We start from the raw sequence: 18,893 nt of genomic DNA, 5'->3' as shown, positions 1-18,893 counted from the left end.
AAGGCCTTTGGTCTCCATGGTAACCAGCTGTTGTAACGGATGATTGCTGGTGCTAGCCTCTACCCCTCCTCAGATTCACACCACAGCATCATGATACAGGGTTACGCAGCACACCAACAGTTAGCCGCTGGATTCAAAGACGTTGCTATGGAGACGGTTGAAGCAAGCTGGTCATTCTCTTACATTTGGATATACGAGCCCCTCAAAAAACAGGCCTCAAGGTGCATGGAGACAAAGTTACACATAGGTGAAGAGTAGCTACTGTGGATGTGCCTTTCTTGAATTTAGATGTTTGGGGTGCTCATTGATCGATCTTTGTTTGATCTTGTTTTTGTTTTTTTTCAGTATGATGTGATGCATCTGCTCCCACAATTATTTGGCACCGATGGTAAAGTTTTGTACAAAAGCCTTATCAAATTTCTTGTTATGGAGATGCCTTTCTGCAGTTCTCTAAGAGTGAACTTTGAGATATGCTTTCCATCCAGGTCACCGTGGGCAGCGCTCCTTGATACTGGCGGAGGTTGATGAAGAACTCATCCCACTTATGTGGGGATATTTCCATGAAAAATACAATGTAACCAGTCACTTTGAAGACGTTCTGATGCTGGGGGACGGTGAAATGATTGGTGTGGGTTAATACACCCAACAACCAAACTGAAGGTATACCCTTGCAGTTTCGGCATACTTGAGCTTGGACATCAAAATCGCAGTGAGAAATAAATATAGTGGATCCGCAAAATCAATCAGCCGGAAGTCCATGACAGTATTTAGCTGTTCTTCAGCAAATACTGTGGCAAAACAGTTGGAAAATGTAGGTGTACATATGGCTTGACACCCATTTGTCTTAGCCACTCTTCAAAATGGATAAGACAAGAGAACATGACATTCAAGTATTTGATCTTTAACGGACAGGAACGGGTAGAGCAGAATAGCTATTTGCCTAAAACTGCCCATATCCACATTCAGAGCAATTATTAAGTGAAACTGTGACAAACAAGGCTGGATGTGGATCAAAGTTTATTCTGCTTATGTTTGTGCTGTGTGCTTCTTTTAGCACCGTACTGCGGGTTTTGAATGGTATTATTACATACACAGTTTAGCATTGTTTTTGCCATTTCTGTCTCCTTTCTGTGGCTTTAGTTAATATTTTCAAAGTATAAAAATGGCCGAACAGCATTCTCAACAGCATTTTAAGACACCGCACCAAAACGAGTTGCTCTCAGGCGCACCTCAGAACATGTAAAAAAGGAGCCCGTGGAGCTACATGAACAAGGAGTTCAGACCAAAGCATTGCAGTTCCACTTTATCTAGACCACAACTGAATGATTGAAGTGTGAAAAGGAAGCATTTAAAAACATGATATGTCCGCTTTTAAAAAAAGCGAAACGTACTTTAAGGTTTGATTTTTCTTTGTGAGAAATCAGTGATTGTGGACCTACTGTTGTAGTTCAGTGCTTTGACCACTCAAGAGCAGCAATGTTTCTTTAGCTTTAATTAAGGTCCAGTAGGCCTGTGAGTGGGGATGGGTACCATTCACATTTGAACCAATACCGTACCGATTCCCGTTACCTGGGAATTGGTACCTGTACTCACAGGGAACCAGTTTTCGGTATTTTTGTGTATGTTTATGTGGTAATAAATGTTAATTCGTTTAATAACAAAATCTAAAAAAATTTTAATTTTACATATTTATTTTGCAATATATAAACTTTAACATCCAGCTGTGTGTAGTGTAAAATCTCAGCTGTTTCAAACATTTCTTGAACATGAAAACTACTAATGTCATTACGCTCTTGTGCGTTCAATGCTGTGTTCATGTCCGGTGTTATATTAATATATCATCATTAGATAGATAGATAGATAGATAGATAGATAGATAGATAGATAGATAGATAGATAGATAGATAGATAGATAGATAGATAGATAGATAGATAGATAGATAGATAGATAGATAGATAGATAGATAGATAGATAGATAGATAGATAGACTACAGATATCTATACTGTTGTGATCATACGGGGGGAATCTGACGGGGTTTATAGTACATTTATAGGACCATTATAGGATCACAACAGTATAGATATCTGTAGTCTCTCTCTCTCTCTCTCTATATATATATATATATATATATATATATATATATATATATCTATACATACAGTCAGTCAGTCATTTTCTACGGCTTATTCCATAGTGGGTCGCGGGGAAGCTGGTGCCTATCTCCAGCAACATATATATATATATATACATATATATATATGTATATATATATATATATATATATATATATATATATGGGTCTTTCTGCATGGAGTTTGCATGTTCTCCCTGTGCATGCGTGGGTTCTCACTGGGTACTCCGGCTTCCTCCCACAATCCAAAGACATGCATGTTAGGTTAATTGATCACTCTAAATTGCCCTTAGGTGTATGAATGAGTGTGTGCATGGTTGTTTGTGTTTTGTCCTGCGATGGACTGGTGACCTGTCCAGGGTGTACCCCACCTCTCGCCCATAGACTGCTGGAGATAGGCACCAGCTTCCCCGCGACCCACTATGGAATAAGCGGTAGAAAATGACTTACTGACTATATATATATATACGTGTGTGTGTATATAAATATGTGTCGTTATATTTACATCTATCTATCTATCTGTAAAATGATGATATATTAGTTTATCTAATAACAACACACTAGCTCAACAAATGTACAGGTCCTTCTCAAAATATTAGCATATTGTGATAAAGTTCATTATTTTCTATAATGTAATGATGAAAATTTAACATTCATATATTTTAGATTCATTGCACACCAACTGAAATATTTCAGGTCTTTTATTGTCTTAACACGGATGATTTTGGCATACAGCTCATGAAAACCCAAACTTCCTATCTCACAAAATTAGCATATTTCATCCGACCAATAAAAGAAAAGTGTTTTTAATACAAAAAACGTCAACCTTCAAATAATCATGTACAGTTATGCACTCAATACTTGGTCAGGAATCCTTTGGCAGAAATGACTGCTTCAATGCGGCGTGGCATGGAGGCAATCAGCCTGTGGCACTGCTGAGGTCTTATGGAGGCCCAGGATGCTTCGATAGCAGCCTTTAGCTCATCCAGAGTGTTGGGTCTTGAGTCTCTCAACGTTCTCTTCACAATATCCCACAGATTCTCTATGGGGTTCAGGTCAGGAGAGTTGGCAGGCCAATTGAGCACAGTGATACCATGGTCAGTAAACCATTTACCAGTGGTTTTGGCACTGTGAGCAGGTGCCACGTCGTGCTGAAAAATGAAATCTTCATCTCCATAAAGCTTTTCAGCAGATGGAAGCATGAAGTGCTCCAAAATCTCCTGATAGCTAGCTGCATTGACCCTGCCCTTGATAAAACACAGTGGACCAACACCAGCAGCTGACACGGCACCCCAGACCATCACTGACTGTGGGTACTTGACACTGGACTTCTGGCATTTTGGCATTTCCTTCTCCCCAGTCTTCCTCCAGACTCTGGCACCTTGATTTCCGAATGACATGCAGAATTTGCTTTCATCCGAAAAAAGTACTTTGGACCACTGAGCAACAGTCCAGTGCTGCTTCTCTGTAGCCCAGGTCAGGCGCTTCTGCCGCTGTTTCTGGTTCAAAAGTGGCTTGACCTGGGGAATGCAGCACCTGTAGCCCATTTCCTGCACACGCCTGTGCACGGTGGCTCTGGATGTTTCTACTCCAGACTCAGTCCACTGCTTCCGCAGGTCCCCCAAGGTCTGGAATCAGCCCTTCTCCACAATCTTCCTCAGGGTCCGGTCACCTCTTCTCGTTGTGCAGCGTTTTCTGCCACACTTTTTCCTTCCCACAGACTTCCCACTGAGGTGCCTTGATACAGCACTCTGGGAACAGCCTATTCGTTCAGAAATGTCTTTGTGTGTCTTACCCTCTTGCTTGAGGGTGTCAATAGTGGCCTTCTGGACAGCAGTCAGGTCGGCAGTCTTACCCATGATTGGGGTTTTGAGTGATGAACCAGGCTGGGAGTTTTAAAGGCCTCAGGAATCTTTTGCAGGTGTTTAGAGTTAACTCGTTGATTCAGATGATTAGGTTCATAGCTCGTTTAGAGACCCTTTTAATGATATGCTAATTTTGTGAGATAGGAATTTTGGGTTTTCATGAGCTGTATGCCAAAATCATCCGTATTAAGACAATAAAAGACCTGAAATATTTCAGTTAGTGTGCAATGAATCTAAAATATATGAATGTTAAATTTTCATCATTACATTATGGAAAATAATGAACTTCATCTCAATATGCTAATATTTTGAGAAGGACCTGTAGATCGACTTCTCCGAAACACGACATTTGAGCTTTCGGGGTTACCGTAGTTCCCCTGTGGCGCGAGCACAGCACCACGGTTCCGAGCCTGCAACAAGCACGCGCCTTTTTTGCCGCGTGAGCGGCAAGGAGACGCTGGGGAAACCGTATCTGATGAAACGCGAATCGACGTAACACCTGTTACAACACCTGCATGGAAAATCGCCCACTCTTCCACTCCCTCAGTGTCACAATGATGCAATGTACTCGGTAGTACTGAAAGAATTGCTCGGTACCTATAAAAGTACCGAATTCGGCACCCATCCCTACCTGTGAGATTAAATTATCATTAGCAAAAACAGCACATACGCATATTAGATTGTTTTATTTGAACCATAAATAAATGGTTTCTTTTTTTACTTACAAACATTTCTGTTTCAATATTGTTTTTTTTTTTTTGCATGTTGACAGAAAAAAGCCAAAAAGTTGGAATCTTACAAAGTAATCCGCCACAAAAAACATAAATAGAAAACAAAAGGAATTGACATCCAACAGGACTTACAGTACAAACACAGTAGAGGTGGACTATATCCACACCAACAGCATATAGCCACACGATGGAGACAAGAGTCTCGACCTTTTTTTAAGAAACAATTCTGCATAATGATCGAGGATAAGAACAAAGGAGAAACACCAACATGTCTTGGTGTCTACCACATCAATGTAGAGTCTGAACAACAAGATCCAGCATGGAGAGTGATACACCATGAATAGAAGCACAATGATGGGGAAACCGAACAAAGATAGATTTATATCAAATTGCCACATTAACAGTTAAGCCAAAAAGCTTCGTTTTTCTTTTGGTCTGTAAATAAAGTTGAGAGATCAACAAGCCCCAGTGTATCAAATGTTCCTTCATGTGAATCTGTGATTTTAGTAAAAATGAAGTCCTATAAAAATACTTATTTTTCTCTGTAAACTTTATCAACCAAAGGCACTGTCCTTTCCTCACACTTTTATCACCTAAACCAAGTATCTGAACTCATCATTCCAACTCTAGCCTCAGTGATTAAATACTTTCTTATATTAATACTGAAAGGTCTTCATTTTGCACAGCTTACAGCTGTGTGGGAATATTTGACAGTCGTTTTCAAAGCTCGAAGTAATGCTACAAAAACAAGGCAATGCACCACATGATAAATGCTGCCCATTATAAGTAAACTCTTTTAGGGGACATCGATGTTTGGTACCGACTCTGTTCAGTCCGGTGCCGCTAGGAATATGCCAGTTATCAGTATCGGGATATTAACATTTCCCACCCAGCCGTCTTTTTAAATAGATGCGAAAGAAAGTGACAAGTTTTTATTTCCACTGTTTGACTGTAAGATCAACACAACTTTGCTCCTCCACCGCCTGTTGCTACACACTGCTGGTCAGGTGGCTGAAACACAGCCCCTACCCATTTCCCCCTGCCTCAGTTGGGAAAAAGACATCCAGCCATGGTGTGAAACGGACATTGTGCACAATAAGCACTTAAAAATATACCTCCAAGTTCAGTGGGTGTTTTGTGTATATTTTTGCTACATTTTTGACAAAGCCTACATTATAGGCAGCATCATTGTAAGAGTAATAATAAACATATCATTTGAGAAGAATTAGCTCTTTCTGTTTTAATGAAACCATGTAGATCCTGTTACGTTTTGATGTCAGTGTTAATGGTGTGATACTGTAGTATTTAAATTCAAGGTTATCATACCTTGAGAATCCCTTGCCAGCCACTTCTGAGATTTTGTACCAGCAGTTGTTTTGTTACCACTTTTACATGTACCTTTGTATAACCTTCTGCAAGTTACTACCTTCTTTTCATAGCCTGCTGCAAGGTTATGACTTTAAGTGACTCCAATAAATCTTATCAACCAGCAGGGGGAGCTCAAACTCCTTTTAGTTTAATCAGGGGTCATAATCGCCTGCACTTAATAAGTGAAACAGCCCATGTAAAATCAGTGGAAATAGGAAATACAGGTAATGTAAAAATATCCAATTAAATGGGATTGTATGCAAGATTCAAGCATTTTTATAATTATCTTCAGAATTCTACAAAATACTACTTCTACTAAGGGAAATAATCCGAGGAGCAATTAGTTGCATGAAATAGATTGTTTACGGGCTGAATGATGATGAAATGATGAAAAGGCGAGTTGACCCAGAATCGTCTAAAAGCAAAGTTTGTACTTTACAAAAAAAACAAAACAAAGACAGAACATCGAATACTGATGGAAACAACAAGAAACAAAAGAACATTTCCCTTTGAAAAAGATTTTTGTAAAACAAAAAGAGGCACATCTGTGCATTAGCAATCGTAAGAATGCTGAAAGTCCAGTTTAATGTCTCTTAAAACAAGCTGAGACAAACCCAGATCACCAGCTCATGTGCTGCCCGCTGCAGCAGCTGTGCTTTCTTATGCTGAGGCTACGTTGTGGCATTTGGCTTCAAACTGGCCAAACACAAGCAGCTGTACTAAATTTCCAGCACGTTTTGCATGCAGAACCTTACATAGCTGATCTAAAGTAATCACCCGGATACACTGCATGAAAACATACTCTTCACGTCTGGATATGAGGTAAAACAGGACATGTCTCCACTGTCCTCAACTTCTATGAGTGCGTTTTAACATAAAATTCCCTTTCATGCTTAAAAACATTGCATTTAATCTAAAATAAACCAGCTAACTACTGATAGTGCAGCAATAATTAAAACTAAGCTAGTAACACAGAAAACTATCCAAATTGTCCAAAGCCTGCAATCACAACCAGAATGGTCTCTGTGCATCATTTTTTTAAACAGAGTGCTACCAAGGTATGTGAATTTGGTCACAATTGTGGGCACAAATGGCATCATGGAAAACATGGAGTTAAAATGCTTGTGGGGTGGACATGTAGAGACGCATGAATCTAACTGCATCAGCTCTGTGTGAATCACTCATTGAGGATCGACTCTGGCCTGTCGTAACCAAAGAGTCTGAAGTCAGGCTCATAGAGCTTGTAGAGTTCCCGGCGAGCCTGGACGGGCACCGTGCTGAACCAGTCGGCCTCCCAGCTGCTGGCTGTGAGGTTCCTGTGAGACGTGGGGAACTCCACCACGTTGTCCACCCGCAGCAGGCGCAGGAGGTGCTCCGCGTCCTCCTCCACCGTTTCCAAGTGGCCCACGAAGTCATACTGAATCTGGCAAGGATGGCAAAGTCGATACACTTGCCGCCAGTGCTCATTAAAGGGCATATCCTTCTCGGTCTGAGGGTCCAGAAGATACTGGATGAAGTGGGAGAAAGACGGGTGGACGCCCAGAGTGAACGCCTTGTCCACAGAGGCAGGAGGTGTCGGCTGGTTGGCGTAGCGGCGCAACATAACTTGTGCAAAGCGGCGGTAGAAGTCCTCGTTGCGCATCTCAAATTTGTTCCTATAGGCGGAGATGAGACGCACAAATGGATCCCGCACGAACAAGAACTTTGTGTACTTCTTCAGCTTCACCTGCAAAGGTTAATTCAAACAAATTGGATATAGTCTGATTTACACCAAAAAAAAAAGACAAAACATATAAAGACATTTTATTAAATTGTAAGGCTAGAAAGCCTCAATAGTCAGAGCAAAAATTATTACCAATCAGCTGTTTCATTGTTTCTCAAAGCAGTTTAGTTTTCTGACACAGTGGGAGCCTTTGAAAGCAGATCTTGATAAAACAGAATCTACACTACAGTATATGGAGTGATAATGTATCATCTGTAGCAGCAGAGAGCAACAATCTGGCATATATAAGCTAAAATCACTAAAAGAAAGAAACATGGAGATCAAATTTACTATAAAAAACATGCTTTATGACAACCCTTTTATTTTTCCATTAGGTTATCATTTAACATGCATGCATAGCCAGTTCAGCAGCTCATTTGACTTCACTGTGATCTTAACCCTCCAAATATAATCATTAAGGCATAAAGCCAAATTAGCAGTATTTTCAGAACAGACCTTCATGAGGTGCTTTGCAAATTTTCCGTAGCGTTTCCAGAACTTATTAAAGGTAAAGTGCATGCTGCTGTTGTGGACCAGATCCCTGGGAATTGCCAGAGGGTCTCTTTGGGGAGCGCCCTCCTGCTGCAGGCTCTCACTGAGTACGATCATGATACGCTTCCAGTTACTGCACGCTACCTGAAGATAGAAACAAGCAGAGAGGCAGATCAACCCGAGTAGAGGAACAGTAGCTGTGCAATAATGGTATGAGACGCTGACATTCTGGAAAAATAAACCCATCCCCACTCAACAAAAGCAGTATAAAGTACATTGTATATTGCATTCATTTCCTTGATTTTTTCCAGTTTTTATGATGTTGCAACAACCCATGTTAATATATTTTTAACAAAAGGTACATTCGTGCAGAGAGAGGGTGATAAAATAATAGTGTTACATTTTCTTTACATGTAAAATCTGAAAAGTGCGGAGTGTATTTCTATTTCTATAGTGTTTGCATGAAGGCCAAAAATTAACATTTTGGTCCCATCTAAGCAGAGCTCCTTGGCTGCTTCTTTGACTAATGCTCTCCTCCTCCGGCCTCTCAGTTCAGGTGGACGGCCATGTCTTGGTATGTTTTCAGTGGTGCCAAAGACCTTTGGATGATGAGTGCTCTGTGAGATAGCTTGAGATATTGTTTCACAACCTAAGCCTGCATTGAACGTCTCCACATCTGTCTCTCACCTGTCTGCTGTGTTCTTTGATCTTTACGATGCTGTCCACTAATGTTCTCTAAAAGCCCTCTGAGGCCTTCACAAACCACCTCAATTAATACCGAGATTACAATAGGTGGACTTATTATGACCACATGCACTACTTTGTGTTTGCCATCACAGGAAATTCAGATAAAATAAGTGGTTATAATTATGTGAAAAAATGTCCAAAACTTCAAAAGATAATTCACACTTAAGCAAGACCCCGTTAGTAATAAGATGTTGTACCTTGGGAACATAACAGTAGATGATGCCGTGTCTGTCATCTACAATAAGATGATCCAACTCTTTGTTGGGAATGTCGTCAAATGAACGGTTTTTGCCCGGAAACACCACACTGTCGTTGGCGCACACCTCCTGGAGTAACCTTCGCCTCTTTTCCTGATTGTTTCATTAGGAAGAATAATTATCTTATTATTATCATATATTGGTCATATGACATAAGCCAAGCATGAAAGTTCAACTTTTACTTCTGGTCAGATTTAAGCAAGTATTTTAGTTGTATTTGTTCTCTCTGCCTATTTATTTAGATTTTTTAGAAGAGAAAAGATTAAAATAAGACACAGACTGTGCAGAGTCAGTACCGATAAGCAGGTTCCTGCTCTGCAGAAAATGAAAACACAGACATGCATCACCATCATCAAATCAGCTAACACAGAACAACACAGTCAGTCACACAGAAATATGCCTGGAATATCTTCAGCAGAAAACTTCCCTAAATCAGTTTCAGGATGAATAATTGTGCTTTTACAGGGGTTGGACAATGAAACTGAAACCCCTGGTTATAGACCACAATAATTTATTAGTATGGTGTAGGGCCTCCTTTTGCGGTCAATACAGCATCAATTCATCTTGGGAATGACATATACAAGTCCTGCACAGTGGTCAGAGAGATTTTAAGCCATTCTTCTTGCAGGATAGTGGCCAGGTCACTACGTGATACTGGTGGAGGAAAACGTTTCCTGACTCGCTCCTCCAAAACACCCCAAAGTGGCTCAATAATATTTAGATCTGGTGACTGTGCAGGCCATGGGAGATGTTCAACTTCACTTTCATGTTCATCAAACCAATCTTTCACCAGTCTTGCTGTGTGTATTGGTGCATTGTCATCCTGATACACGGCACCACCTTCAGGATACAATGTTTGAACCATTGGATGCACATGGTCCTCAAGAATGGTTCGGTAGTCCTTGGCAGTGACGCGCCCATCTAGCACAAGTATTGGGCCAAGGGAATACCATGATATGGCAACCCAAACCATCACTGATCCACCTCCATGCTTCACTCTGGGCATGCAACAGTCTGGGTGGTACGCTTCTTTGGGGCTTCTCCACACCGTAACTCTCCTGGATGTGGGAAAAACAGTAAAGGTGGACTCATCAGAGAACAATACATGTTTCACATTGTCCACAGCCCAAGATTTGCGCTCCTTGCACCATTGAAAACGACGTTTGGCATTGGCATGAGTGACCAAAGGTTTGGCTGTAGCAGCCCGGCCGTGTATATTGACCCTGTGGAGCTCCCGACGGACAGTTCTGGTGGAAACAGGAGAGTTGAGGTGCACATTTAATTCTGCCGTGATTTGGGCAGCCGTGATTTTATGTTTTTTGGATACAATCCGGGTTAGCACCCGAACATCCCTTTCAGACAGCTTCCGCTTGCGTCCACAGTTAATCCTGTTGGATGTGGTTCGTCCTTCTTGGTGGTATGCTGACATTACCATGGATACCGTGGATCTTGATACATCACAAAGACTTGCTGTCTTGGTCACAGATGCGCCAGCAAGACGTGCACCAACAATTTGTCTTCTTTTGAACTCTGGTATGTCACCCATAATGTTGTGTGCATTTCAATATTTTGAGCAAAACTGTGCTCTTACCCTGCTAATTGAACCTTCACACTCTGCTCTTACTGGTGCAATGTACAATCAATGAAGACTGGCTACCAGGCTGGTCCAATTTAGCCATGAAACCTCCCACACTAAAATGACAGGTGTTTCAGTTTCATTGTCCAACCCCTGTATTTGCAAAAAGATCACCAGCGTAACATGTTGCAGCAAAAAGCAATAAGTGAGAAGGGATAGTCCTTTATTAATACTGAGCATTGACCTTGTTGGGTGAGACGATTTCACTATCTGAGCCTGACAGCAGAACATTTCTGCCAAACAGACAATACGTAAAAAGATACGTAACATTTAATGATTACTAATTATAACACAAATGGCAAAAATGACCGTCAGACATGTCAGATCCCATTTTCCATCACTGACCCAACAATGACAGCCTAATAACACTGACTAACACCCCAACTCGCCTGTCTCTCTCGGAGCTCTGCTGCCACTGGAGTAAGGTGAATCTTCCATTCCCTCCGGGGGATGTAACGCTCCTCTGACTTCTCTGACTGGTTGCTCGAATCAACTGGCACCGTGTCAGTGGGCTCCCCGGTTCCCGGCTCCAAGAACTGGTTGACGAAGGCGTCTATGTCTGACAGGAAAGATGGGGTCCGTGTGGTGTGGGGCCTCAGCTGGGGAGGTGGGTGAGGGACTTTGGGGCCCGGGGATACCGGGATGTGCAGATAGAGGTTTGAGGCTCCTACATCGTCCCAGTAGATGATGATGAGAAGGATCATGAAGGCCGAGCCCAAGACCACGAAAATGCGGAACATCCTGGATGTTCCCATAGTGACAGCTCCTGGCTACCGAGTCACCATAGCAACAGACTTATGGTTTTGCAGGGCGTCTACACAGCATCACCATGGCAGAAGATTATAACATATACCTGGGTCTGTTCTTCTGCCTCAACCAGGGACTGGAGGTTTGGGTTTGCAACAGGTTTACAAAGAAAACAGAAGCTCCATCTAAGCCTGTCTACAGACACAGTAGCTTCAGCAGACACTTGAGTCGGATCAGGATGACGGCAAGAGTTGACCCGGCCACTCATAGACTGATGCTACACTCCTGGAGAGAAACAGACAGAAAACACATTTACATTCTTGTAAAAAAGTATCAACACCTCGCAGATTTTCATTTGTTTTTGCTTGTATGTCTCACTTAAATGTTTCCGATCATTAACAAACATAAGACAAAAATAATGGCATCTATCAGCCTGGAAAATGTTACAGAGCCCTTTTAAAGGCTTCAGGACTCCAAAGGACCAGTGACAGCCATTATAATAAGTGGAAAACATTCAACATAAGAAAAAATTGAAGAAATCTGTAAGGTGGCAGACCCAACAGATTTTCACACCAACATCATGAATAGTAAACGGCCTGTACGTGTCTAGTGCTTTATCAAGTCCCCAGAGACCCCACAGCGCTTCACACTACATTCAGTCATCCACCCATTCATGAACACATTCACACACTGACAGTGGTAAGCTACAATACAGCCACAGCTGCCGTGGGGCAGACTGACAGAAGTGAGGATGCCATACACAGGCGCCACCGGGCCCTCTGACCACCATCAGTAGGCAATGCAGGTAAAGTGTCTTGCCCAAGGACACAACATAGCAGGACCTCCAGACAAATCCTGCCACCATTGCCACGGTCGCCCTAAATATATGTTCAACATTTATCCCAGAGATGGACCAGTTTGGTTTATAAATCCTGCATACATGTAATACACAACATGTCTGACTAAATACCTTTAGAAAAGATAACTAACTTACACTGTATGATGCAGAGGTGGGAGCAAGTCATTACTTCTCAAGTCTCAAGCCATCTAGTCAAAGTCCACAGCTTTGGTATGAAGACAACTAGCTTACATTCAATCTACCTGAAGACTGTTCTTTGTCTCTTTTGTTACTTTGATTTTCCAGCCTGAAGCAAAAATCTAAAGTCGCACAAATCACTGCGAAATAACACAGTCCAACATTTACTGGTACAGTGTAAGATATCAGCAGGATAACCGATTTCTTTTACCAGACCTCTTCAAAACGAACAGTGTGTTTCAATAAAAGCTGCCAAATCAAGGTTTTTATAAGAATATACATATTTTTTCATTTAAATTTTTACTATATATTAAATTTGATTTCATTTAATCTAGAAATCTAAAAAACATTAAAATAACACGTTAACTATACATTTTAACACCATCGTTAATGTGAGAACAGCCTCAGTCATTAGATGTTATTATGAATAAGTGATGGTTTGTTGGCATTTTTAAAGACTCTCTGATGTGTAAAGAAATGTATCATATAATGTGTTGTACTTCACCCCAACTCTGCTTCGGATTGGTTGACCAGTGCTCCGTGATGACGCTTCCCCATTGAAACTCTCCCTCTAGGAAGCTGACATCCCACTGAGAACTGATCAGTTTCCAAGATTTGGTTGGATGAGCTGCTGTTTTGTGTGCATTATATCCATTATTACATTCGTCTATTTTTATGGAAATTCCTGCCAGATTTTGTTTTGTTATCTTATCCCAGTCAGCTTATCGATGGGAGCGTTCGCTTTCAATATTAATCATTTAGTTCTGTAGAGAATTCAAAAGAAACATCCAAACAGCCAAAAGTCTAGTCCCAGAAGAGACCAGTACCTCCCATTAGACTCTGGGTGACATCCCGGCCGAACGATTCCTAACCAGCTTATTTATTCTTATTTTGAATATTTATGTAATTAATGATTTATGTAAAATAATATAATTTGACATCGCTATAGTTGCTAGACTGGGTTCTTAACGATTCAAAGTTTGAGCAAGTCTGACGCTCGATTTATGACAAGGCATTCTGGCTGCTAGATCACAAACGTTTGTCAAATATTTTCAGGTCAGGGGGACTCAGCATACCAAACGTTGCAGCCGCAGCAGTGTTTGCTTTAAATACCACGCCCTCCTCAGATAATAAAAGTACCAGTGTGAGCCACCTTTGAAGGAGGGTGGTTATAAAATGCTTCACAGCCTGACCACAGTGCATGCTGCATGAAGGAAACACACAGATGCTCACTGTGCTCTCGCTCTAATTAGCTTGGAAGGGTTTGAAGTGGAGGCGGTGTCTCTTCTAGCTGGAACTTCTCACAGTCGCATTTCTTGCTTCGCAGCGATAACTGACCTCCAGTCTATACTTCTCCTTCCTGCTTGGATCAAAAGTCACGAAGCATCACTTTTCCATTTCAGCTCGCTCCTACACTTGGAGCTGTCATGCATCAGCCTCCATATTTCTGTATTTCCTCTCTCCCTGAAGCTAAGTAGGAACCATTGACATGGAAACGTCTCAAGAGGCAGCAGACAGCTCTCCTCTTCCTCCCTGCAGACACCATCGTATCAGCTGCTGTCCTACTGCATACATCAGGTTGTATTTATCATTGCCATAAGCAAGAATACATCTGTAGTAAAGGGAAGCAGATTTAGGCTATACAACCACGTGGGTGCAGCTTGCATTTCATAAACTAGTGGTGCATCAATTAACTGATCCTGGATTAAATTTTTGTTTTCCTCTAACCGGCTACGACCAGGTCACACTCTGAAAAATCGAATCATTCTTCGGTTAATTCTCGGTTTTTCCCTGAATAAAAACAAAACGATCCGACATTTTCAGCCTCCAAATGCATCAAGCAAGATCTTTAATTCAATTTTTTTCTGAGTTTAAAACTAATTAGATGCGCACGATAGTAAACAGGATAATAAACACAGGGTTTAACAACCTATAAATGTAGTTTACATTTAAGGTTAAGGTTATATGTGAAGAGGAGATTACACTAACGAATAATTTATCTGCAAACTAAAAATATTGTGCATCTAAAATAAAATATACTGTAAATAATGTATCTATGTGTAAGTATACTTTATTACTAGAGATGCACCAATGTGAAAGTGATTAGAATTGGCCGCCCTTGCTTGGATTGGCTCTGATTTGTAAAGAACCCACCCAAATACTGGCAAATCTAAATTATTTTATACTATTTACTGAAAGTATCAGACCTAAGAACTCCCACCATTTTTGTTTAGTAACTTTAAGTTTGAATTTAAAATATAGATAAAGATTAGGAACATTTGTGCCTTAATGCAAAAATGAGTATAATCTTATTTTTTTTTTTTTGCACTTCCTCTAAACAAAGAACCAGCAGCAAAGTTTTTCCCAGTGACATTTTGTTTTGTTGTCTGAACAATGACAACATCTAAGAGGTTTACTAGAAGTCTAGATGCGGACCTGTTTTAGCCCAGACTGAGCAGCGCAACAAACAGAAAGAACAGAACGACAACACCAAGTCTTGAACTCAAGATCCAGTTCTTTTCTAACTGAGCTACCAAGCAAGTTCAGTAACTCTGTGCATGTGATAAGACCTTTTAGCACATATTAGGTTGTTTTTTTTTTTTGCTGTTGCAATGACATTAATATTTTCTAAAAACCAAATTAAACTCAGTTGTCATCTGCATAGACGACAGGGCTGGGTCCTTTCTGTGTATAGTTCTGATTGGAAAATACTGTTCTTGCTGCACAGCTGACAGTTTTCTTATGGCAACAAACTGAACTTTATTTTACAGAGCGCTTTAACACCAGCCGCAGCTGAAACAAAGTGCTGAACATCGGGGATAAATAGGATAAGGAAAAAACATCAAATGAAATAACAAAGGTAAACACACAACAATGTGAATAACCTAAAAACTCAATACAAAACATAGTAAAAACCAAACAATACAACAAATAAAATCAATATCTACAAAAGTTGAGTCAAGCCTCAGTGGGGCTGCAGGCCAATAAGTAATAATAAGTTTTTAAACGGCTTTTAAAAGTGGACGGTGAAGGGGCCTGTTGACTGTGCAAACGTTATTTATTCCATGATCTCTGATGCCTTCCTGGATGCGTCTCGCCGTCAGTTCACATCCTGTACAGCTCAATATTTGATGACACTTCAGGTTAACAGATGTGTTTCCATCCATCTGTGCAGTTTAAACATGTATAAATCTCATCATATTTACGGTTATTGTCTCCATTTGTTAACCCAAATAAAAAAAATATTGAATAATTTCCACACAGTGATATCATCACCGCAATATCACAAATAAAAAACGGGTTAGTTTCTAATACTAAATCTAATTAAGCTGTCTTTGATTTATACTTTCTCATATTTTCTGCACTGTCTACACACTTTTCTGTGGATCTTATGGATTTCTAATCTTAAATCAAAGCTTAGGCCAGACCAGGCAGATTAGCTAGGTCTAAACCTAGATGAGATATACAGGTCCTTCTCATAATATTAGCATATTGTGATAAAGTTCATTATTTTCCATAATGTCATGATGAAAATGTAACATTCATATATTTTAGATTCATTGCACACTAACTGAAATATTTCAGGTCTTTTATTGTCTTAATACGGATGATTTTGGCATACAGCTCATGAAAACCCAAAATTCCTATCTCACAAAATTAGCATATCATTAAAAGGGTCTCTAAACGAGCTATGAACCTAATCATCTGAATCAACGAGTTAACTCTAAATACCTGCAAAAGATTCCTGAGGCCTTTAAAACTCCCAGCCTGGTTCATCACTCAAAACCCCAATCATGGGTAAGACTGCCGACCTGACTGCTGTCCAGAAGGCCACTATTGACACCCTCAAGCAAGAGGGTAAGACACAGAAAGAAATTTCTGAACGAATAGGCTGTTCCCAGAGTGCTGTATCAAGGCACCTCAGTGGGAAGTCTGTGGGAAGGAAAAAGTGTGGCAGAAAACGCTGCACAACGAGAAGAGGTGACCTGACCCTGAGGAAGATTGTGGAGAAGGGCCGATTCCAGACCTTGGGGGACCTGCGGAAGCAGTGGACTGAGTCTGGAGTAGAAACATCCAGAGCCACCGTGCACAGGCGTGTGCATGAAATGGGCTACAGGTGCTGCATTCCCCAGGTCAAGCCACTTTTGAACCAGAAACAGCGGCAGAAGCGCCTGACCTGGGCTACAGAGAAGCAGCACTGGACTGTTGCTCAGTGGTCCAAAGTACTTTTTTCGGATGAAAGCAAATTCTGCATGTCATTCGGAAATCAAGGTGCCAGAGTCTGGAGGAAGACTGGGGAGAAGGAAATGCCAAAATGCCAGAAGTCCAGTGTCAAGTACCCACAGTCAGTGATGGTCTGGGGTGCCGTGTCAGCTGCTGGTGTTGGTCCACTGTGTTTTATCAAGGGCAGGGTCAATGCAGCTAGCTATCAGGAGATTTTGGAGCACTTCATGCTTCCATCTGCTGAAAAGATTTATGGAGATGAAGATTTCATTTTTCAGCACGACCTGGCACCTGCTCACAGTGCCAAAACCACTGGTAAATGGTTTACTGACCATGGTATCACTGTGCTCAATTGGCCTGTCAACTCTCCTGACCTGAACCCCATAGAGAATCTGTGGGATATTGTGAAGAGAACGTTGAGAGACTCAAGACCCAACACTCTGGATGAGCTAAAGGCCGCTATCGAAGCATCCTGGGCCTCCATAAGACCTCAGCAGTGCCACAGACTGATTGCCTCCATGCCACGCCGCATTGAAGCAGTCATTTCTGCAAAAGGATTCCCGACCAAGTATTGAGTGCATAACTGTACATGATTATTTGAAGGTTGACGTTTTTTGTATTAAAAACACTTTTCTTTTATTGGTCGGATGAAATATGCTAATTTTGTGAGATAGGAATTTTGGGTTTTCATGAGCTGTATGCCAAAATCATCCGTATTAAGACAATAAAAGACCTGAAATATTTCAGTTAGTGTGCAATGAATCTAAAATATATGAATGTTAAATTTTCATCATAACATTATGGAAAATAATTAACTTTATCACAATATGCTAATATTTTGAGAAGGACCTGTACAGGTTGGATGGGCTTTCGCTGTCTTTTAGGTCCATCTGCTAAAGATCTTTGCTGCCAAGAAGCCAAAGCTCCAGGAGAGAGGTGGTTGCATCATGATGATGGAAAAGAAAGAGACTAATAAGGAAAATGTTGGGCAGTTATTATCAATATTGCAATATCCAACAATAATATTGGAATTTCGTGTTTTTTGAATATGAAGGAGTGAAGCAAATAAAGTGTGATGATATCTGCTACTACTATGGATGTGGCTGTTTAATAATAAATCCCTAATCTATCATTAAAATATAAGACAAAATATTACAGTTAATTAGCTAATTTGTGTTTTAATCTCTCGTTTTAGATGTTTTTTAATTACATTGAGCACAAGAGAAATTACATTTTTCACCATAAATACCTTACAATTTTCAAAAAGCTTGAAGTTTTACGTTGCGTAAGTCACCTTAACTATTGTCTGTATACGTTTAATTTCCCACCCGGCGCGAAGCCCCGTCCGTAACATGCAGATCCAGCCCAAACAAAGCCTGGGCTGACGGCTCGGCTCATAGAAATCCCTGCGTCCTGTCCGCAGCAGCCGCCAGCGGAAGCCAGACCGGACACAATGCGACCTTTGACGGAAGAGCAGCGCCCCAGGAAGATGCTGTTCCCGCACACCGGGAGCTCTCAAGCCCAACCCGCCCAGGACTCGCTTGGTACCCGCGTCGTGTGCGGTGCGTTCAGGGGAGCTTATATGAGGGGATAGAAAAGAACCGAGTTTGTCTTCTCACGTTCACGGTGTGCCTAACGATGTCAAAGAGGTCCGGCGCACCACGACAAAGGTGTATGCAGGAGCGGTGTATTCTAAAATATCACATTACATGTAACATTTTTATGTAATAAGAACAAATGTATTTAAAACCGAGCGTTCTCACCTCTCCTTTCCCTTTCTGCTCCTCCCGTCGCGTCAGCTGAGCCTGCCCTGTCGGCGCTCCGAGTGAAGACAGCCGCTGTTTTCCCCTAAGAGATGGAGCGAGATCCCGTAATAAAACACCGCGAGATTTCAC

The 18,893-nt window shown here is 41.1% G+C and overlaps 1 protein-coding gene and 1 long non-coding RNA gene across 2 annotated transcripts; one reads left to right on the top strand and one right to left on the bottom strand.

The window, feature by feature from the left end:
• The first annotated feature begins 52 nt into the window (after positions 1-52).
• Positions 53-1,105, top strand: LOC124863657. Its single transcript, XR_007037183.1, has 3 exons — positions 53-247; positions 346-388; positions 486-1,105. It is a non-coding gene; the product is annotated as an uncharacterized LOC124863657 (long non-coding RNA).
• A 3,560-nt stretch (positions 1,106-4,665) lies between these two features.
• LOC124865040 (carbohydrate sulfotransferase 12-like) lies at positions 4,666-18,893 on the bottom strand. Its single transcript, XM_047360039.1, has 5 exons — positions 18,762-18,893; positions 11,381-12,023; positions 9,296-9,448; positions 8,316-8,495; positions 4,666-7,823 (listed from the first exon to the last, which is right to left on the bottom strand). Exons 2-5 carry the CDS (start codon positions 11,744-11,746, stop codon positions 7,275-7,277), a joined length of 1,248 nt encoding a protein of 415 aa, XP_047215995.1. The 5' UTR covers positions 11,747-12,023; positions 18,762-18,893; the 3' UTR covers positions 4,666-7,274.

The sequence above is a fragment of the Girardinichthys multiradiatus genome, chromosome Y (assembly GCF_021462225.1).
Source record: "Girardinichthys multiradiatus isolate DD_20200921_A chromosome Y, DD_fGirMul_XY1, whole genome shotgun sequence".
NCBI lineage: Eukaryota > Metazoa > Chordata > Actinopteri > Cyprinodontiformes > Goodeidae > Girardinichthys > Girardinichthys multiradiatus.
Note: the sequence above shows the minus strand (reverse complement) of the source record. Positions and strands in the feature narration are given on the sequence as shown.

What these genes read in the sequence shown, in the direction of transcription:
- LOC124865040 (XM_047360039.1), bottom strand. Translation starts at nt 11,746, where the DNA reads ATGGGAACATCCAGGATGTTCCGCATTTTCGTGGTCTTGGGCTCGGCC. An exon ending in TCTACTGTTATGTTCCCAAG is followed by an intron (nt 8,496 to 9,295) that starts GTACAACATCTT and finishes TTCTATCTTCAG; the next exon opens with GTAGCGTGCAGTAACTGGAA. An exon ending in TTGCAAAGCACCTCATGAAG is followed by an intron (nt 7,824 to 8,315) that starts GTCTGTTCTGAA and finishes TAACCTTTGCAG; the next exon opens with GTGAAGCTGAAGAAGTACAC.